We start from the raw sequence: 23,076 nt of genomic DNA, 5'->3' as shown, positions 1-23,076 counted from the left end.
GCACCTTCACATGTGCCTCGCTATAAATGACGCAGTCACAGGTTGACCGTGGCTGTTCGAGTCAGGCGACGGCTGAATAACACAGCCTTCATCTGCCAAGAAAGCAAGCAAGCTCAGTTCAAAGACGGGGAGCGAATACAGTGCCTTGCGAAAGTATTCGCCCCCCCCCCCCCCCCCCCCCCTGGAACTTTTCAACCTTTTCCCACATATCATGCTTCAACCATAAAGATACCAAATGTAAATTTTTGGTGAAGAATCAACAACAAGTGGAACACAATTGTGAAGATGAACAAAATTTATTGGTTATTTTAAATTTTTGTGGCAATTCAAAAACTGAAAAGTGGGTCGTGCAATATTATTTGGCCCCTTTACTTTCAGTGCAGAAAACTCACTCCAGAAGTTCATTGTGGATCTCTGAATGATCCAATGTTGTCCTAAATGTCTAATGATGATACAGTTAGGGCCAGAAATATTTGGACAGTGACACAATTTTCGCGAGTTGGGCTCTGCATGCCACCACATTGGATTTGAAATGAAACCTCTACAACAGAATTCAAGTGCAGATTGTAACGTTTAATTTGAAGGGTTGAACAAAAATATCTGATAGAAAATGTAGGAATTGTACACATTTCTTTACAAACACTCCACATTTTAGGAGGTCAAAAGTAATTGGACAAATAAACATAACCCAAACAAAATATTTTTATTTTCAATATTTTGTTGCAAATCCTTTGGAGGCAATCACTGCCTTAAGTCTGGAACCCATGGACATCACCAAACGCTGGGTTTCCTCCTTCTTAATGCTTTGCCAGGCCTTTACAGCCGCAGCCTTCAGGTCTTGCTTGTTTGTGGGTCTTTCCGTCTTAAGTCTGGATTTGAGCAAGTGAAATGCATGCTCAATTGGGTTTAGATCTGGAGATTGACTTGGCCATTGCAGAATGTTCCACTTTTTGGCACTCATGAACTCCTGGGTAGCTTTGGCTGTATGCTTGGGGTCATTGTCCATCTGTACTATGAAGCGCCGTCCAATCAACTTTGCAGCATTTGGCTGAATCTGGGCTGAAAGTATATCCCGGTACACTTCAGAATTCATCCGGCTACTCTTGTCTGCTCTTATGTCATCAATAAACATAAGTGACCCAGTGCCATTGAAAGCCATGCATGCCCATGCCATCACGTTGCCTCCACCATGTTTTACAGAGGATGTGGTGTGCCTTGGATCATGTGCCGTTCCCTTTCTTCTCCAAACTTTTTTCTTCCCATCATTCTGGTACAGGTTGATCTTTGTCTCATCTGTCCATAGAATACTTTTCCAGAACTGAGCTGGCTTCTTGAGCTGTTTTTCTGCAAATTTAACTCTGGCCTGTCTATTTTTGGTATTGATGAATGGTTTGCATCTAGATGTGAACCCTTTGTATTTACTGTCATGGAGTCTTCTCTTTACTGTTGACTTAGAGACAGATACACCTACTTCACTGAGAGTGTTCTGGACTTCAGTTGATGTTGTGAACGGGTTCTTCTTCACCAAATTAAGTATGCGGCGATCATCCACCACTGTTGTCATCCGTGGACGCCCAGGCCTTTTTGAGTTCCCAAGCTCACCAGTCAATTCCTTTTTTCTCAGAATGTACCCAACTGTTGATTTTGCTACTCCAAGCATGTCTGCTATCTCTCTGATGGATTTTTTCTTTTTTTTCAGCCTCAGGATGTTCTGCTTCACCTCAATTGAGAGTTCCTTTGACCGCATGTTGTCTGCTCACAGCAACAGCTTCCAAATGCAAAACCACACACCTGGAATCCACCCCTGACCTTTTAACTACTTCATTGATTACAGGTTAACGAGGGAGATGCCTTCAGAGTTAATTGCAGCCCTTAGAGTCCATTGTCCAATTACTTTTGGTCCCTTGAAAAAGAGGACGCTATGCATTACAGAGCTATGATTCCTAAACCCTTTCTCCGATTTGGATGTGGAAACTATCATATTGCAGCTGGGAGTGTGCACTTTCAGCCCATATTATATATATAATTTTATTTCTGAACATGTTTTTGTAAACAGCTAAAATAACAAAACTTGTGTCACTGTCCAAATATTTCTGGCCCTAACTGTATATATAATCCACCTGTGTGTAATCAAGTCTCCGTATAAATGCACCTGCACACTAGTGGACAATTCCAGTTTAACCTGTAGAATAAAAAGAGCGTATACTCCACTCCAGCGGCAGCGCCGTTTCAGTTATGTCAGTGCCGCTGTTCTCCGTGGTGACATGACTTGTGCCACATGCAGGTTGAACCTCATCAATATTCTGTGAAGGCGGACGTCCACTCTGACGAAATAGTAAAGATTTAAGTTTATGAGCAGTCACTGGCTGCACAGGAAGCGAGGTGGTACTACTGGGTAATAAAGTTGTGTCTCCAGCATCCGGCTCTGCAGAGTCCTCTGCCATAATTAAGCAGTGTAGCTTCCTACACGTCCTTAGCGTTGCTTCATCCGCTAAGCATATGGCAGATCCCCTATGGGCATTACCGCAGTCCTCCTTCCTGCAAGCAGTAAGTTACCTGGCTAAGGTCTTTCTGCATCGGTCGTAACTACCTGACATGAGCTGACTAGACTACTCTGACTATCCTTGGGCTGCTGCCTATCAAATGTTCAAAATATCCCGATTATTTGTAAGCAATTCCTGAATGCTGGCCAAAAATGGATGAAGCCTTATTCCGCGCATGAGCTGCTTTGGGTGGGCTTGGGGTGGAGGAGCCAGTGGTGGGACTAATATATCCCTAGGTTAAGAATGTTAGTAGTTGTGGCCCATTTATTTACTCCTACCTTCCAGAACCTCACAACCTTCTAGATGGATGTGTGATCAGGACTAAGGGGATGTCCCTGCATAAGAGCGAGTAGACCCATCGGGGTGGCGGTAGTAGATGTAAACAACACGGTAATAAACTGCACATTTTTATTAACAAATCAAAAAACAAGACTGCATTAAAGCAACCCTCAACCCTGGGACTTAAACGTCTCATATTTAGTGCCACCCTCCTTTTGTGCCCTCTATTTTCTTCCAACTACCTTCTTTGCTCAGATTGCCATTGATTACAAGATGGCTGCCATAATGGCATAGGGAGTACAGTGGAAACTCTAATTCTCTTCTCCCCGGCCTTTCCTATTACACAGGAAAGGTGTGGTTTAGACTCATCACTGCATTCTCCATGCCACTGTGGCAGCCATCTTGAAAACAGCAAGACCAGACACCTACAGTTACGTCCATATATATTTGAACGGAGACAACTTTTTTCTAATTTTGGTTATAGACATTACCACAATGAATTTTAAACAAAACAATTCAGATGCAGTTGAAGTTCAGACTTTCAGCTTTCATTTGAGGGTATCCACATTAAAATTGGATGAAGGGTTTAGGAGTTTCAGCTCCTTAACATGTGCCACCCTGTTTTTAATGGGACCAAAAGTAATTGGACAGTTGACTCCAAGGCTATTTCATGGACAGGTGTGGGCAATCCCTTCGTTATGCCATTCTCAATTAAGCAGATAAAAGGCCTGGAGTTGATTTGAGGTGTGGTGCTTGCATTTGGAAGGTTTTGCTGTGAAGTAAACATGCGGTCAAAGGAGCTCTCCATGCAGGTGAAACAAGCCATCCTTATCTGCGAAAACAGAAAAAACCCATCCGAGAAATTGCTACAATATTAGGAGTGGCAAAATCTACAGTGTGGTACATCCTGAGAAAGAAAGAAAGCACTGGTGGTGAACTCATCAATGCAGAAAGACCTGGGCGCCCACGGAAGACAACAGTGGTGGGTGATCGCAGAATAATCTCCATGGTGAAGAGAAACCCCTTCACAACAGCCAACCAAGTGACCAACACTCTCCAGGAGGTCGGCGTATCAATATCCAAATCTACCATAAAGAGAAGACTGCATGAAAGTAAACACAGAGCATTCACTGCACGGTGCGAGCCACTCATAAGCATCAAGAAGAAAAAGGCTAAAAAACATCTAAAAAAGCCAGCACAGTTCTGGAAGAACATTCTTTGGACAGATGAAACCAAGATCAACCTCTACCAGAATGATGGAAAGAGAAAAGTATGGCGAAGGCGTGGTCCAGCTCATGATCCAAAGCATACCACATCATCTGTAAAACACGGCGGAGGCAGTGTGATGGCGCGGGCATGCATGGCTGCCAGTGGCACTGGGTCACTAGTGTCTATTGATGATGTGACACAGGAATGAATTCTGAGGTCTTCAGAGCCATACTGTGTGCTCAGATCCAGCCAAATGCAGCCAAACTGATTGGTCGTTTCATAATACAGATGGACAATGACCCAAAACATAAAGCCAAAGCAACCCAGGAGTTTATTAAAGCAAAGAAGTGAAATATTCCTGAATGGCCAAGTCAGTCACCTGATATCAACCCAATTGAGCAGCATTTCACTTGATAAAGACTAAACTTCAGACAGAAAGGCCCACGAACAAACAGCAACTGAAAACCACCGCAGTGAAGGCCTGGCAGAGCATCAAAAAGGAGGAAACACAGCGTCTGGTGATGTCCATGAGTTCAAGACTTCAGGCAGTCATCGCCAACAAAGGGTTTTCAACCAAGTATTAAAAATGAATATTTTATTTAAAATTATTTAATCTGTCAAATTAAGTTTGGTCCCTTTAAAAACAGGGTGGCACATGTTAAGGAGCTGAAACTCCTAAACCCTTCATCCAATTTTAATGTGGATACCCTCAAATGAAAGCTGAAAGTCTGAACTTCAACTACATCTGAATTATTTTGTTTAAAATTCATTGTGGTAATGTCTATAACCAAAATTAGAAAAATGTTGTCTCTGTCCAAATATATATGGACGTAACTGTATTTGAGCGGAGGAGGGAGTAGACAGCAAATGGAGGGTGAAGGATTGCTTTAAAGTCATAAAGGCCTATAATAACCCATTTCTGGTATACCACAGTATTAGGGTTCAATTTTGTAGAGCGTAATAAGGACACCCATGGGTGCATGGGGAATTCATTTTTATTACTCCCAACGCATCCAGACATATGTTGATTTTTTTTTCAGTCAGACTCTGTATTTGATAACTACGGTATTTAGGTCGGCTCACCAAGAGTTCATTAAATATGGTGTTCGCGGGAAGATTTTTCAGTGGGTGACTCCTTTTCGAAGTCTTTGCCTTCCATACTACTTCCAATGCAGAAATGGGCACTGGGGCCACATCTAATGATGTAGCAATCAGGTGTGAGCAACATGAAACCTTCCAGAAACTCCAATTTCTGGAGGTTTCCCAGGGGTTTAGGTGGCGCTGAGGAGATTTGCAAGCTTCTTCAGGAGTCCTGGAGGTCACCCCTATTTCTGGAACTTCTCAGTTATTCTGGAAGAGTTGGCGTGTATATTCTGTGGAAGAAAAGTTCCACATACTATTTTTTTCTAGCACACAAAGATATTCTTAGCTTACTCATATCCAATCTTTTTCAAAATCAAATTCTTCTTGTACAGGGACCATTTCTGCGTCTGCCATGAAAATGTTTCTTAAAGTTAAAGGCTTCACCTGCCACATTACCCCAAGGGTCTGCTCCAGATTAATCAGCAAGAGACAAAAGTTTTCTGCCCCACAGAATTTCTCCGATTATGAAGCTATTAAGTTGAGTTACAAATTGGATATACCAGAATACTTCAACTTCGCAAATGACATCCTTGACAAATGGACGGCTGCTGATAAGGTAATAAGCTATAATTCCTCTCTCAGGCCATACGGTGATGCCTGGTACATGACTTTGTAATAAAATAATGATATATAGTAGTAATAGTGATGGTCTTTTCCCAGGTTGGCAGTAGAAATCCCAATCCTGCTCTGTGGTGGATAGATGGAGAAGGAAAAGAGGTGAAATGGAGCTTTGATGAATTGGGGTTTCACTCCAGGAAAGTGGCAAATTTACTGTCTGATGCTTGTGACTTAAAACCAGGAGACAGAGTTATTGTGATTCTCCCTCGGGTGCCAGAGTGGTGGCTGTTTAATGTTGCATGCATTAGAGCTGGTAAGTAGTCTTAATGGCATACTTGGAGACTTTCAGAATAAGATGAGATGTCCCAAACTCAGAAGACTTGGCAATGCTCTTGAACCCAGCGGTGAAACCACCCGAAATCTCAAGGAAACCAATGTTGCCAGTTTTTTTTTCATGGGGAACAAAAAGTAGAGACTTGAGGAATGGGAATAGGAGCAGCATTGCTAAAAAAAAAGGGATGTGACTACAGCCGGTTTATCTACCACATGGAGGTCTTGAAAGTAGTAGTAGTAAACCATGGAGTGGAGACTAAAGGATTGTCCATTCTTCACCCTTAACGTCGAAAAGGAAGTGTGGACTTTCTTTTCTATAGTGAATCCCTTGGTCACTAACCCAGAGAAGACAGTGTTAGCAATGGTTGATGGTTGTAAGTGATATCTGTAATTTGTAAGCCCTTCTCATGTACAGCTCCATGGATTCAATGGTGCTATATAAATAAATAATAAGAATACCTCCAATGACAGGATTCTCCAAAACACACTAATGAGGAAACAAGCAGAAATATTGAATGGATCGGCAGAGGGTCAAAGCAAGCTGATTACAATCCCAATGGTGACCAGAAAGAATGTCTAAGGCTACGTTCACATTGGCGTTCCGCCAATGTGCGTCGCTGTTGCGCCGGCGACGCAGCGGCGACGCGCCCCTATGTTTAACATAGGGGACGCGTGCGTCGTTTTGGTGGCGTTTTTCGCCACGTGCGTCGTTTCCGACGCTAGCGTCGGACGCAAGGAAACGCTACATGTAGCATTTTCTGTGCGTCCGATTTTCGTCGGAAAACGACGCACGCGTCGCAAAACGCGCGCGTTTTTGCGCGCGTTTGCGTGCGTTTTAGCGTGCGTCGCGCGTTGCGTCGCCGACGCATGGCGGCGCAACGCTAATGTGAACGTAGCCTTAGTGGGCATCCGACAAGTATACATAGCCATAAAATGAGTTGGGTTGATAACAGAAGAAAATTGATCAGTAGAATTCACTTGGCGAGAGCTGGAAGCTAATCTTATTATTTTATATAGCACCATTAATTCCTTGGTGCTGTACATGAGAACAGGGTTACATACAGAGTTATAGATATCGTTTACAGTAAACAAATTTACAGTGACAGACTGGTACAGAGGGGAGAGGACCCTGTCCTTGCGGACTTACATTCTATGGGATAGTGGGGAAGAGACAGAAGGTCGGGGGTGCGGCAGCTCGGGTGGTGGTGAGGCGGCAGAATGGTTATTGCAGGCTGTAGGCTTTCCTAAAGAGATGAGTTTTCAGGTTCCGTCTGAAGGATCCAAGGGTGGTGGATAATAGGACGTGTTGAGGCATGGAATTCTAGAGGTTGGGGGATATTCAGGACAAATCTTGGAGGCGGTAGTGTGAGGAACGAATAAGTGTGGAGGAGAGTAGGAGGTCTTGGGAGGATCGGAGATAAAGTGAGGGAAGATATTGGGAGATTAGTTCAGAGACATAGGGAGGGGAAAGGTTGTGGATGGCTTTGTAGATCAGTGTTAGCAGTTTGAATTGGATTCGTTGGGGAATTGGGAGCCAGTGGAGGGATTTGCAGAGGGGAGAAGCAGGGGAGTAGCAAGGAGAGAGGTGGATTAGCCGAGCAGCAGAGTTGAGGACAGACTGGAGCGGTGCAATAGAGTTAGCAGGGAGGCCACAGAGGAGGGTGTTGCAGTAATCGAGGCAGGAGATGATAAGGGCATGCACAAGAGTTTTGGTAGATTGTGGGCTGAGGAAGGGAAAAATTCTGGCAATATTTTTGACTTCAAGGCGACAGGAAGTGGCAAGAGATTGGACATGCAATTTGAAGGACAGAGCGGGAGAGAGCATGATGCCGTTTACCATAATAGATAGATCAGGTAGGGGGTATACGCAAGATGGGGGAAAGATGATGAGTTCGGTTTTGTATACATTGAGTTTTAGGATAGTCCTTTATAGAACCACGGGTAGTTATGTATTGGAGGAAGACATAGACATTTGGCGCAACTTGCTTTGTAAGATAGTGTAAGTTACATGTGTCACTTACAGGGAACTATGGAGCATTCATGACCCAGGAGAGCATCAGGATGGTCTAAAGAGTAAAGCTATAATGTTTCAAGTCAATCCTTTTAATATTTGGTGCAACCAGGTTCGCACCTTTCTCAAAGGTTCTCCAAAAGTTGAGCCTTAATTCTAAAGTCACGGAAACTTTGAATTATGTAAAGTTTAAAAAAAAAATTGGTGTTAACGTTATACTATAGCCCCAATAAGAAGTGATACAGGCACATTTCATTTTATCGTCTGTGCTAAGTGTTCTGGCCCTAGGAACGTTTTACTTTTGCGCCCAGTCTCTGAGGGTGTCCAAATAGGACAACCATACTGTTAGGAGTCGAGTTTCCTCTGCTGCACAGGGGGAATCTCGATCCGTCTCCGCTGCGGTCTCCCATTCTTCTCCAGCCGCAGTGGAGTCTGCTCAGCAGGGACGTCGATCCCAGCGTCTCGCTCAGTCTGACTTTGTGCGAAGAGTTACTGCTGCTTTTCCTGCTTCTGCCATTGAAGCCAGTGCTGGGCAGCGGCGAGTGGACGTTTCTGGATCTAAGTCCTGCTTTTCTCTGTCTGAGCATGCCCAGGGCAGGATCTCCCGTTGGAGATCGAGGGTCACATGCTCAGGTACTGCAGCACATCCCATTGGTCCTTTTGGCAGGTCCTGAAAGGGCAAAACTTCTGTAGCTGTTTCCTGTGCTGCAGCTATATAAACTGTGCATGACCGCACGGCCATGCGCTAGTATTGTCTTGTAAATATGTGTGTGTGTTGTGAGTGAAAGTCGCTCTTTAAATAACCCTCCCTATTGAATGTCTGTTCGCGGAAGGTGTATGTTTGCTATCTAGCGCCCGACTTATCCAACAGCACGAAACACACATTACAGCTACCAGTTGCTGTGTCCGCCAGTACGGCGCTGTGCGCTTGCTCTGCGCTTTCCTGACCCAAGCCTGGGTGGTTAGTGGCGTCCGTCAGTGCGGCACCGCACGCACTCTTGTGCCTTAATATTATTATTTATGTTCCTCTGACACACCCAGTTGCGGTGTTGTGCCAGCAAGTGTCTAATCGGACTTCAATCCTGTGTAGGGGTTGAGTCCGCTGACTTCTTGCTCGCGCTTTATGTGCGGTACTGCGGTCCTGTGACGCAACAGGATCGCTTCCTTCACGCAGGGTGAAGTTAACCCATGTGTGTATGCTTAGTACCGCCATATAGTCCATCTTACTAGCAGCAGGGTCTTTTACCTGCACGGTGGACCTCGGACTGCGAACGCACCTAATACCATAACATCTGATTCTTGGTGCGTTCCGCCAGTCCCTAACAGAATACTAGCGCGCCAAGGTCTGGCTAGTAATGACGGACGATCAGCATTCACAGCGGTACATCCAACAGCTGGAGGGTAGGTTGGCGGCTCTAGAGCGTGCAACCTCAGCTGTGGACGTTACTGCTGTCGCTGTTCAGGCTGCAAGTGCAGTTGCAGCCAGTTTGTCCGCTGCCACCCCTGCTCCGACCTTATCCCATCTCCCGCTTCCAGACAAGTTTGCTGGTGACAGTAAGCTATGTCGGGGATTCGTGAGCCAGTGCTCCATACATCTCGAGCTGCTGGCTGCACGTTTTCCTACGGAACGGGCGAGGGTGGGATTCATCTTGTCTCTTTTGTCGGGCAGGGCGTTGGAGTGGGCAACGCCGCTTTGGGAACGTGGTGATCGTGTGGTACCGAGTGCTCCTATCTTCCTGGACGCTCTGAGGCAGGTCTTTTTGGGACCCCGTGTCACCCACGATACCGCGCTCCAATTATTGGCAATTATTCAGGCTTCGTCTATGGTCAGCCAGTTCGCCATCCTATTCCGGACTCTAGCTTCTGAGCTGGAATGGCCGGATAAAGTCCTTATTCTGGTGTTCTGGAAAGGACTGGCAGATCATGTAAAGGACGCCTTGGCCACCAGGGAGATTCCCGCCACACTGGAGGAGCTTATTACTATAGCTACCCGCATCGATCTCCGTTTTAACGAGCGGAGGTTGGAGCGGACCCAGTGTAGGCAGAGGTTTCGGCTGGCTACCACCTTTGCCAAACCTCTAGAATCTCCTGTTATGGTGTCTGACTCCCATGAGGCCATGGAGGTTTCTCGAGCGGGACCTAGGTCTCAGACAGCTCGAGTACCTGTGGTGTGTAAAAATTGCCAGCAACCGGAACATTACGCTAATAAATGTCCACGGCGGTCGGGAAGACGATCGCGTCTAGTGACCATTGGAGGGGGGTCACTGGACACAGCGGCATTTTCCTCCAAATTGTCCTTTAAAGGGACAATCCTGTTAGGCACATCCACTCTTACAGTAGAGCTTTGTGTGGATTCAGGAGCAGAAGGAAATTTTATGTCTTCTGCTTTTGCTCTGCGCCACGCAGTACCTCTGGTTATGCTTGCCAAACCAGTAACCGTTAGAGTGGTGAATGGGTCGACACTTCCGCTACAGATCACACATCAGACTGTCCCTTTCACGTTAGCCATGTCCCCATCCCACCAGGAGATTATTTCCCTTCTTGTCCTTCCCGAGGGAATGGATGAGATTCTGCTGGGAATACCCTGGCTCCGTTTCCACTCCCCACATATTGAGTGGACCTCTGGGAGGATATTGGGTTGGAGTGAATCCTCTAAGGGCAGATGTGTGAAAGAGTGCGTTCAGGTTTCCACCACTGAGATGCCCGCAAATCTCTCTACTCTCCCCAAATACTATTGGTCTTATGCAGACGTCTTCTCCAAAAAGGCCGCGGAGACCCTTCCGCCTCACCGTCCCTATGACTGTCCTATAGATCTCTTGCCTGGAGCAGAACCTCCTCGGGGACGTGTCTATCCCCTCTCTCTCCCGGAAACGGAGGCTATGTCCCAGTACATCCAGGAGAATTTGGCAAGAGGGTTTATTAGGAAGTCAGTGTCACCAGCAGGGGCAGGGTTCTTCTTCGTACAGAAGAAGAATGGAGAGTTGCGTCCTTGCATAGACTACAGGGGTCTTAACGCCATCACCGTTAAGAATAAGTACCCGCTGCCCCTGATTTCTGAGCTTTTTGATAGGCTACGGGGAGCTAAGGTATTTACCAAATTAGACCTGCGGGGAGCTTATAACCTGATTCGCATCCGTGAGGGGGACGAATGGAAGACGGCGTTTAACACCAGAGATGGGCACTATGAGTATCTGGTGATGCCCTTCGGGCTCTGTAATGCCCCAGCCGTTTTCCAAGACTTTGTCAACGACATCTTCCGGGATATGCTTTCCACCTCGGTCCTAGTCTATCTGGATGATATTCTCATCTTCTCTCCAGATATTGACTCCCACCGGAGAGATGTTGGCAGAGTCTTCCACCTCTTACGGGCAAACTCTCTTTACGCAAAGTTGGAGAAGTGTGTGTTTGAGCAGGAGTCTTTACCTTTCCTGGGCTATATCATCTCTGCCCAGGGATTGGCTATGGATCCTGCCAAACTACAGGCTGTGATGGACTGGCAAGAACCCCATTCACTTAAAGCGGTGCAGCGCTTTATGGCGTTCATTAATTATTACCGCCAGTTCATTCCCCATTTCTCAACTTTGGTAGCTCCCTTGGTAGCCCTCACCAAGAAGGGAGCAAATCCCAAAGTGTGGTCTGCAGAGGTCTCCAAGGCCTTTTCTTCTACTAAGTCTCATTTTGCTAGCGCTCCCATCCTACATCGTCCCGATGTCGATAAGCCGTTTATAATGGAGGTGGATGCCTCTTCCGTTGGTGCTGGAGCAGTCATCTTCCAAAAGGATGCTCAAGGTCGGAAGCATCCGTGCTTCTTCTTCTCCAAGACGTTCACACCAGCGGAGAGGAATTATTCGATCGGGGACAGGGAGTTGCTAGCGATGAAATTGGCTTTCTCAGAGTGGAGACATCTCTTGGAGGGGGCTCGTTTTCCCTTTCAAGTTTTTACAGACCACAAAAATTTGCTCTATTTGCAAACAGCCCAGCGGCTAAATTCTCGCCAGGCCAGATGGTCCTTATTCTTCTCCCGATTCCACTTCACCCTCCATTATCTCGCTGGGGAGAAGAATATTCAAGCTGATGCTCTTTCTCGCTCTGTTGTGTCATCTGAGGAGGAGGAAGTAGAGCCTCGGCTTATTGTTCCTTCTGAGAGCTTGAGAACCGTGGCTTCGGTGTCGCTTGAGTCTGTGCCTCCGGGCAAGACTTTTGTGCCCATAAATTTGCGACCGGAGGTTCTCTCTTGGGCTCATTCCTCCAGGGTGGGTGGACACTTTGGGACAAAAAGGACATCTGAGCTGCTGGCGAGGACGTACTGGTGGCCGCATATGCTCCGAGATGTCAGAGATTACGTTCTGGCGTGTGTCTCATGCGCCAAAAATAAGTCTCCTCGACAACGGCCGTCTGGGTTACTCTATCCCTTGCCGGTGGCAGACAGGCCCTGGGAGATGGTCGGGATGGACTTTGTAGTGGGTTTGCCCAAGTCTCGCGGCTGTACCATCATTTGGGTTATTACCAATCATTTCTCGAAAATGGTGCATTTGGTGCCGCTCCCACGGTTACCTTCTGCACGGGCCTTGGCAGCGTTGTTCATAAGACACATCTTCCGCCTACACGGCATGGCAGACAAAATTGTCAGTGACCGGGGTCCCCAGTTTGCGTCTCGGTTCTGGAGAGAGCTTTGTCGTCTTCTCAGCATTGAGTTAAATCTCTCTTCCGCATATCATCCAGAGACGAATGGGTTGGTAGAGAGGGCCAATCAGACTCTGGTCACATATCTACGACATTTTGTTTCTGCCAGGCAGGATGACTGGGCATCTTTATTACCATGGGCAGAGTTCACCCTTAATAACGCTGTAGCCGACTCCACCGGTCAGACTCCTTTCCTCCTTAATTACGGCCAGCATCCGCGGGTTCCTGTGCCTATGCCCGTGTCCTCTGCTGACTCCAGGGTGGCAGACTGGGCAGTGGAGGCACGGGACATTTGGGACCGCACTCAGGATGCCATTCGGGCCTCGAAGGAGAGAATGAGGTCCTCCGCCGATGCACATCGGCACCCTGCCCCGACATTTGCTCCTGGCGATTTAGTGTGGCTCTCCGCCCGTAACATCAGGCTGCGAGTTGAGTCCACTAAATTTGCTCCTCGCTACTTGGGCCCATTCAAGGTCCTCGAGCAGGTTAATCCTGTGGTCTATCGTTTGGCCCTTCCGCCATGCCTGGGTATCACCGACACCTTTCATGTGTCTCTCTTGAAACCCGTGTACAGTTAGGTCCATATATATTTGGACAGAGACAACATTTTTCTAATTTTGGTTACAGACATTACCACAATTAATTTTAAACAAAACAATTCAGATGCAGTTGAAGTTCAGACTTTCAGCTTTCATTTGAGGGTATCCACAATAAAATTGGAAGAAGGGTTTAGGAGTTTCAGCTCCTTAACATGTGCCACCCGGTTTTTAAAGGGACCAAAAGTAATTGGACAATTGACTCCAAGGCTATTTCATGGACAGGTGTGGGCAATCCCTTCGATATGCATTCTCAATTAAGCAGATAAAAGGCCTGGAGTTGATTTGAGGTGTGGTGCTTGCATTTAGAAGGTTTTGCTGTGAAGTAAACATGCGGTCAAAGGAGCTCTCCATGCAGGTGAAACAAGCCATCCTTAAGCTGCGAAAACAGAAAAAACCCATCCGAGAAATTGCTACAATATTAGGATTGGCAAAATGTACAGTTTGGTAAATCCTGAGAAAGAAAGCTCTGGTGAACTCATCAATGCAAAAAGACCTGGGCGCCCACAGAAGACAACAGTGGTGGGTGATCGCAGAATAATCTCCATGGTGAAGAGAAACCCCTTCACAACAGCCAACCAAGTGAACAACACTCTCCAGGAGGTCGGCGTATCAATATCCAAATCTACCATAAAGAGAAGACTGCATGAAAGTAAATACAGAGGGTTCACTGCACGGTGCAAGCCACTCATAAGCATCAAGAATAAAAAGCTTAGACTGGACTTTGCTAAAAAAAACCATCTAAAAAAGCCAGCACAGTTCTGGAAGAACATTCTTTGGACAGATGAAACCAAGATCAACCTCTACCAGAGTGATGGAAAGAGAAAAGTATGGCGAAGGCGTGGTACAGCTCATGATCCAAAGCATACCACATCATCTGTAAAACTCGGCGGAGGCAGTGTGATGGCTTGGGCATGCATGGCTGCCAGTGGCACTGGGTCACTAGTGTTTATTGATGATGTGACACAGGACAGAAGCAGCCGAATGAATTCTGAGGTATTCAGAGACATACTGTGTGCTCAGATCCAGCCAAATGCAGCCAAACTGATTGGTCGTCCTTTCATACTACAGATGGACAATGATCCAAAACATAAAGCCAAAGCAACCCAGGAGTTTATTAAAGCAAAGAAGTGCAATATTCTTGAATGGCCAAGTCAGTCACCTGATCTCAACCCAATTGAGCAGCATTTCACTTGATAAAGACTAAACTTCAGACAGAAAGGCCCACAAACAAACAGCAACTGAAAACCACCACATTGAAGGCCTGGCAGAGCATCAAAAAGGAGGAAACACAGCGTCTGGTGATGTCCATGAGTTCAAGACTTCAGGCAGTCATTGCCAACAAAGGGTTTTCAACCAAGTATTAAAAATGAACATTTTATTTAAAATTATTTAATCTGTCCAATTACTTTTGGTCCCTTTAAAAACCGGGTGGCACATGTTAAGGAGCTGAAACTCCTAAACCGTTCATAAAATTTTAATGTGGATACCCTCAAATGAAAGCTGAAAGTCTGATCTTCAACTGCATCTGAATTGTTTTGTTTAAAATTAATTGTGGTAATATCTATAACCAAAATTAGAAAAATGTTATATATGGACCTAACTGTATATGTCCCGGTTTTCCGAGTCATCTGCTGGGACATCGGGTTCGTCTACGGACGATTATGAGGTGAACGCTATTTTGGGGTTCAAGGTGGTACGTGGCAAAAATTTTTATTTGGTGGACTGGAAGGGTTATGGCCCAGAGGACAGGTCCTGGGAGCCTGTTGAGCACATTCGGGCCCCGCAGCTCATTGCTGCCTTCGAACGTAGCGAGGCCCAAGGAGGGGGGGGTAATGTTAGGAGTCGAGTTTCCTCTGCTGCACAGGGGGAATCTCGATCCGTCTCCGCTGCGGTCTCCCATTCTTCTCCAGCCGCAGTGGAGTCTGCTCAGCAGTGACGTCGATCCCAGCGTCTCGCTCAGTCTGACTCTGTGCGAAGAGTTACTGCTGCTTTTCCTGCTTCTGCCATTGAAGCCAGTGCTGGGCAGCGGCGAGTGGACGTTTCTGGATCTAAGTCCTGCTTTTCTCTGTCTGAGCATGCCCAGGGCAGGATCTCCCGTTGGAGATCGAGGGTCACATGCTCAGGTACTGCAGCACATCCCATTGGTCCTTTTGGCAGGTCCTGAAAGGGCAAAACTTCTGTAGCTGTTTCCTGTGCTGCAGCTATATAAACTGCGCATGACCGCACGGCGATGCGCTAGTATTGTCTTGTAAATATGTGTGTGTGTTGTGAGTTAAAGTCGCTCTTTAAATAACCCTCCCTATTGAATGTCTGTTCGCGGAAGGTGTATGTTTGCTATCTAGCGCCCGACTTATCCAACAGCACGAAACACACATTACAGCTACCAGTTGCTGTGTCCGCCAGTACGGCGCTGTGTGCTTGCTCTGCGCTTTCCTGACCCAAGCCTGGGTGGTTAGTGGCGTCCGTCAGTGCGGCACCGCACGCACTCTTGTGCCTTAATATTATTATTTATGTTCCTCTGACACACCCAGTTGCGGTGTTGTGCCAGCAAGTGTCTAATCGGACTTCAATCCTGTGTAGGGGTTGAGTCCGCTGACTTCTTGCTCGCGCTTTATGTGCGGTACTGCGGTCCTGTGACGCAACAGGATCGCTTCCTTTATGCAGGGTGAAGTTAACCCATGTGTGTATACTTAGTACCGCCATATAGTCCGTCTTACTAGCAGCAGGGTCTTTTACCTGCACGGTGGACCTCGGACTGCGAACGCACCTAATACCATAACATCTGATTCTTGGTGCGTTCCGCAAGTCCCTAACACATACCATGAATAAAATGTGGATGTTTTTGAGGCCAATTACAAATTTTGCTTTTTGGTCCTGGAACTTGAAAGCAAAAGTTTTTGTTTCTCAAGACATTTTTTTTCTCTGCTGTTTCCCTCCTCAAACTTTAAAATATAACAAGTTTCACCTGAAGTTTCCATTAATTCACAGGTTTAGTTCTAATTCCTGGGACAACACAACTTACAGCAAAAGATATTTTGCACAGGTTACAAACATCAGATGCAAGGTGCATTATCACAAGCCAAGAACTGGCCCCAACTGTAGACGCCATCTCATCCCAAGCTCCATTACTAAAAAACAAAATGGTCGTGGCTGGAAGAAGAGAAGGGTGGCTGAATTTTCAAGATCTCTATACGTATGTCCCATCCTATTGGCTTGTAATGATACAGTCACCAAGGATCATGTAATAAATTGTAATTAACGATATATTCACACTTATTTAAGGGCGGTCAATGACAAGCACATTTGTGTGAGGACAAGGAGTACAGATCCAATGACCATTTACTTCACTAGTGGGACAACGGGTTCTCCAAAAATGACAGAACACAGTCACTGCAGCTACGGGCTAGGAATGACGGTAAATGGAAAGTAAGTAAATATGCAAGAAATTGTAGGGATGTTCTGGGACAATAAGTTGATGACTTATTCTTTCGATCGGTGAGGGACTGAATCCCAAATACATTTTCTAGTGACTATACCGGTACTGAAGCCAAGACCCATTTAAATAAGCAGAACTGAGCTGCACCTGGCAAAAAATTAGGAAAAATGTCCTGAAAAAAAAAAAAAACACTTTTAATTAATTGCAAAGGCAATACGTTAAATTGTCCTCAACTGCAATGTCCAAAGTAGGGTGAATGTCAAGCACATTCGGGCAGATGCCAGGCCCAGCTTAGCTTGGTAGGACCAAGGTGATCTTGGTAACAAAAAAAATTCTGATCTGATCTTGTAAAGTTCTTTTTTCCCTGATTATTAATGATTGGCAACCATGGCCCAATGAACAATGTTATATGTGCTGGGTTCTAACAGCAGGTCTCTGATGTCATTGAAAAAAAATATGCAAAAATATACAGTAAATTTACAGAATAATTTTGTAACTATTCCCCCCATACAGGTATTGGATGGATTTAATTCCTTCCGACGTGTTTTGGAATACATCAGACACGGGTTGGGCAAAGTCTGCATGGGGCAGTGTTTTTTCTCCTTGGATCCAAGGCTCGTGTGTGTTCGCTCATTACATGCCCCGATTTGACCCAACTGCAACGTTGGAAGTAAGTTCAGATAGCAAGTCGTTATTATAGAGAGGGAGGAAAAATATCACAAAGCACCAGAAAATCTATAAAAATGTTAGTGTTTGGAGAATGACTCTGAAAGTGCTCTTGTTGAAGAAGTGCCCCTAGGTGCCCAAACTAATGGCACAAGTCTCCAACTCATATGCTAGAAGTCACATATCTGCCGATGAGCTCTATTAAGTTCATGCTCTGAACTTATAACCCTGCCCTTCACTTCGCCAAACCAGCCTAAGACATCATTGTCATATCCTCACAATCTAATTACAAAAATGACTGCTTCATACTTTTTACCGCCTCCTTAGGCTTCCCATACACATTAAACTAACATCAGTTGAACCTGCAGATATCCAATGGTTCGGCCAAAAGTCTAATGTCTATAAAGGCCCCTGACTCTCCCCAAAGATGATGTTGTCGGGTTCATCTCCCCTCTTCACTATACACTGCCCCTATTAGACAAACTCGCAGTAGATTTGGCTGTCAGCCCATCTTCACAATTATACTCCTCTACCCGTGACATCACCCCCACAGTACTCCAAAACACCAGTGTGACTCTCTGTCCACTGTTTCGAACATCTTCACTCTTGCTTTACTTAAAACTGAATCTTTTGTAAAAGGAACTTTACAGCATCTGCTTCCTCCCTCTACTAACTTACCTAAGCCTGATATTTTCATCACGGTTCTTCTACAAAGTTCCTTAACTTTTTAAGTTGATTAATCTTATGTGTGAATAAAAATAATATATTTGTATAAAAGTCATCAAATTCTAAACCAAATAGTGTGCAGCTGATTACCCGAATAGCAGTATAATGGAAGCTTTCTTTACTCATGCAGACATTGGCCAACTACCCTGTTACTGCATTCTGCGCTCCTCCAACCGCCTATCGTATGCTGGTGTTATGCGACCTTGGAAGGTAGGTACATATAGAATACTACTGATTGAAATATCAGAAAACTGTCTCTGAACCTTAGGTTTGGAATGGTCATTGTTATGACCTGGTGGTCAGGACAATAATGGACCTGGTGGTTAAGAGCACACAGAATGACCTGATAGTTACTGATAATAAGGACGAGCTCTGGGACGTGGGAACTCCGCTGACCGCAATCCCTAAACCTATCAACCACACTAGAAATAGCCGTGGATTGCGCCTAACGCTCCCTATGCAACTCGGCACAGCCTAAGAAACTAGCTAGCCCTGAAGATAGGAAAATAAAGCCTACCTTGCCTCAGAGAAATTCCCCAAAGGAAAAGGCAGCCCCCCACATATAATGACTGTGAGTAAAGATGAAAATACAAACACAGAGATGAAATAGATTAAGCAAAGTGAGGCCCGACTTACTGAACAGACCGAGGATAGGAAAGGTTACTTTGCGGTCAGCACAAAAACCTACAAAAAGACCACGCAGAGGGCGCAAAAAGACCCTCCGCACCGACTCACCGTGCGGAGGCGCTCCCTCTGCGTCCCAGAGCTTCCAGCAAGCAAGACAACAAATTAAATAGCAAGCTGGACAGAAAAATAGCAAACCAAAGAAATACAAGCTGGAACTTAGCTTCTGATGGGAAGACAGGTCACAAGAACGATCCAGGAGTGAACTAGACCAATACTCAAACATTGACAGGTGGCGTGGAGCAAAGATCTAAGTGGAGTTAAATAGAGCAGCAGCTAACGAATTAACCTTGTCACCTGTGAAAGGAAACTCAGAAACACCCACCAGAGGAAGTCCATGGACAGAACTGTTGTGAGTTCTGTTTTTGGGCTCCCTCTGGTGGTTACTGATGGTACTGGGTGACTTGTCTTTCCTGGGTTTCTGGGTTCCACCTGTTCCATCAGCATATGGGAGTTTCCTATTTAACCTGGCTTTGCTGGCATTTCCTCGCCGGTTATCAATGTATCCAGTGTGTCTTGTTACCTCTGCTCCCTGCTCCTAGTACCTTCTGGACAAGCTAAGTTTGGATTTTTCTGTTTTGTGTTTTGCTTAATTTGGTTTTTAGTCCAGCCTGCAGATATGTGATTCTCTGCTGCTGGTTGCTCTAGTGGGCTGAAATTGCTTTTCATGTACCATGAGTTGGCACATGAGTTCAAGTAATTTCAGGATGGTTTTTTGAAGGGTTTTTCGCTGACCGCGCAGTTCACTTTTGTATCCTCTGCTATCTAGCTTTAGCGGGCCTCATTTTGCTGAAACTGTTTTCATACTACATATGTGCTTTCCTCTCATTTCACCGTCATTATATGTGGGGGGCTGCTATTTGCTGTGGGGTATTTCTCTGGAGGCAAGAGAGGTCTGTGTTTCTTCTGATAGGGGAAGTTAGATCTTCGGCTGGAGCGAGACGTCTAGGATCATCGTAGGCACGTTCCCCGGCTACTTTTATTTGTGTGTTAGGTTCAGGGTCGCGGTCAGCTCAGGTTCCATCGCCCTAGAGCTTGTTTGTATCTGTGCTTGTCCTTTTTGTGATCCCCTGCCATTGGGATCATGACAGTATAACCGGACACAAAGTGTTAATTGTATTGGCTGAAGTAGGAGGATAAGTAGTCTGAGGAAGTTTTTTTTTTTCCCTTTCCCTCAGAGTTTGCTGCCTAGCCTTATTGCAGCCTGGCTACTTCCTCCTCCTCTTAATCTTTGAATGGCTCTGATCTCAGCTGTTTATCATGGACGTCCAGAGTTTGGCTTCCAGCCTGAATAATCTTGCCACTAAGGTTCAAAATATACAGGATTTTGTTGTACATGCTCCTATGTCTGAACCTAGAATTCCTGTCCCAGAGTTTTTTTCTGGAGATAGAGCTCGTTTTCTGAATTTTAGGAACAATTGCAAGTTGTTTCTTTCTTTGAAATCTCGCTCCTCTGGAGACCCTGCTCAGCAAGTCAAGATAATTATATCTTTCCTGCGGGGTGACCCTCAGGATTGGGCATTTGCATTGGCACCAGGGGACCCTGCGTTGCTTAATGCAGATGCGTTTTTTTCTGGCATTGAGTTTGCTCTATGAGGAACCTAACCAAGAGATTCAGGCTGAAAAAGCTTTGTTGGCCCTCTCTCAGGGGCAAGATGAAGCAGAAATTTATTGTCAAAAATTTCGGAAGTGGTCGGTACTTACTCAGTGGAATGAGTGCGCTCTGGCTGCAAAGTTTAGAGATGGCCTTTCTGAGGCCATTAAAGATGTTATGGTGGGGTTCCCTGCGCCTGCTGGTCTGAATGAGTCTATGACTATGGCTGTTCAGATTGATCGGCGTTTACGGGAGCGCAAACCTGTGCATCATTTGGCGGTGTCGTCTGAACCGTCACCTGAGATAATGCAATGTGATAGAATTCAGTCCAGAAGTGAACGGCAAAAGTATAGGCGGAAAAAAGGGTTGTGCTTTTATTGTGGTGATTCAGCTCATGTTATATCAGCATGCTCTAAACGCACAAAAAAGGTTGATAAGTCTGTTGCCATTAGTACTTTACAGTCTAAGTTCATTCTGTCTGTGACTCTGATTTGTTCATTATCATCCATTTCCGTCGATGCCTATGTGGATTCAGGCGCTGCCCTGAGTCTTATGGATTGGTCATTTGCCAATCGCTGTGGGTTTAGTCTGGAGCCTCTGGAAGTCCCTATTCCTTTGAAGGGAATTGACTCTACACCTTTGGCTATGAATAAACCCCAGTACTGGACACAAGTGACCATGCGTATGACTCCCGTTCATCAGGAGGTGATTCGCTTCCTGGTACTGTATAATTTGCATGATGTTCTAGTACTTGGTCTGCCATGGTTACAAACTCATAATCCAGTCCTTGACTGGAAATCAATGTCTGTGTTAAGCTGGGGTTGTCAGGGGGTTCATGATGATGCACCTCCGATTTCTATCGCTTCATCTACTCCTTCTGAGATTCCTGTGTTTTTGTCTGACTATCGGGATGTTTTTGAGGAGCCTAAGCTCAGTTCGCTTCCTCCTCACAGGGATTGCGATTGTGCTATAAATTTAATTCCGGGCAGTAAATTTCCTAAAGGTCGTTTGTTCAATCTGTCAGTGCCAGAGCATACTGCTATGCGGGATTATGTTAAGGAGTCCTTGGAAAAGGGACATATCCGTCCATCTTTGTCCCCTTTGGGAGCAGGTTTTTTTTTTCGTGGCCAAAAAAGATGGTTCCTTGAGGCCTTGTATAGATTATCGTCTTTTGAATAAGATTACCGTAAAATATCAGTATCCTTTGCCATTGTTGACTGATTTGTTTGCTCGCATTAAGGGGGCTAAATGGTTCACTAAGATTGATCTTCGGGGTGCGTATAATCTTATACGAATAAAGCAAGGTGATGAGTGGAAAACCGCATTTAATACGCCTGAGGGCCATTTTGAGTATTTGGTAATGCCTTTTGGACTTTCTAATGCTCCTTCAGTCTTCCAGTCCTTTATGCACGATATTTTCCGTGAATATCTGGATAAATTTATGATTGTGTATTTGGATGATATTTTGGTTTTTTCTGATGACTGGGAGTCTCATGTTCAGCAGGTCAGGAAGGTGTTTCAGGTCCTGCGGGCCAATTCCTTGTTTGTAAAAGGCTCAAAGTGTCTCTTTGGAGTCCAGAAGATTTCTTTCTTGGGGTATATTTTTTCCCCTTCTACTATTGAGATGGATCCCGTCAAGGTTCAGGCTATTTGTGACTGGACGCAGCCTACATCTCTTAAGAGTCTACAGAAGTTCTTGGGCTTTGCTAATTTCTATCGTCGTTTTATAACTAATTTTTCTAGTGTTGTTAAGCCTTTGACGGATTTGACTAAGAAGGGTGCTGATGTTGCTAATTGGTCTCCTGCGGCTGTGGAGGCCTTTCAGGAACTTAAGCGCCGGTTTTCTTCTGCTCCTGTGTTGCATCAGCCAGATGTTTCGCTCCCTTTTCAGGTTGAGGTTGATGCTTCCGAGATTGGAGCGGGGGCGGTTTTGTCACAGAGAAGCTCCCATGGCTCAGTGATGAAGCCATGCGCGTTTTTTTCTAGAAAGTTTTCGCCGGCTGAGCGGAATTATGATGTTGGTAATCGGGAACTTTTGGCCATGAAGTGGGCATTTGAGGAGTGGCGTCATTGGCTAGAGGGTGCTAGACATCGTGTGGTGGTCTTGACTGATCACAAAAATTTGATTTACCTTGAGTCTGCCAGGCGTCTGAATCCTAGACAGGCTCGTTGGTCACTGTTTTTCTCTCGTTTCAATTTTGTGGTTTCATACCTGCCAGGTTCAAAGAATGTGAAGGCGGATGCTCTTTCTAGGAGTTTTGTGCCTGACTCCCTTGAAAATTCTGAGCCCTCTGGTATCCTTAGGGATGGGGTGATTTTGTCTGCTGTCTCCCCAGACTTGCGACGTGCTTTGCAGGAGTTTCAGGTGGCTAAACCTGATCGTTGTCCGCCTGAGAGACTGTTTGTTCCGGATAATTGGACCAGTAGAGTCATCTCCGAGGTCCATTCTTCTGCGTTGGTAGGTCATCCTGGAATATTTGGTACTAGAGACTTGGTGGCCAGGTCTTTTTGGTGGCCTTCCTTGTCGAGGGATGTGCGTTCTTTTGTGCAGTCTTGTGAGGTTTGTGCTCGGGCTAAGCCTTGCTGTTCTCGGGCCAGTGGATTGTTGTCAC

The 23,076-nt window shown here is 45.6% G+C and overlaps 1 protein-coding gene across 3 annotated transcripts in view; it reads left to right on the top strand.

Annotated features, from left to right (window-relative positions):
- The window catches only part of LOC138645131 (acyl-coenzyme A synthetase ACSM3, mitochondrial-like), a 59,618-nt gene that overhangs the window by 17,676 nt on the left and 18,866 nt on the right, over positions 1–23,076 (top strand). For all 3 annotated transcript variants that reach the window (XR_011314711.1, XM_069734210.1, XM_069734211.1), the window contains 6 exons: positions 5,507–5,730; positions 5,835–6,045; positions 16,347–16,551; positions 16,641–16,784; positions 17,308–17,464; positions 18,317–18,396. Coding sequence is in view for 2 of the 3 variants with exons in the window: in XM_069734210.1 (XP_069590311.1) it covers positions 5,507–5,730; positions 5,835–6,045; positions 16,347–16,551; positions 16,641–16,784; positions 17,308–17,464; positions 18,317–18,396 (1,021 nt within the window). In the remaining variant the exon portion in view is untranslated. The remainder of the gene's footprint in view (positions 1–5,506; positions 5,731–5,834; positions 6,046–16,346; positions 16,552–16,640; positions 16,785–17,307; positions 17,465–18,316; positions 18,397–23,076) is intronic.

Source organism: Ranitomeya imitator, chromosome 7, assembly GCF_032444005.1.
Source record: "Ranitomeya imitator isolate aRanImi1 chromosome 7, aRanImi1.pri, whole genome shotgun sequence".
Taxonomy (NCBI): Eukaryota; Metazoa; Chordata; class Amphibia; order Anura; family Dendrobatidae; genus Ranitomeya; species Ranitomeya imitator.
This window is presented reverse-complemented; position numbering and strand designations above follow the sequence as displayed.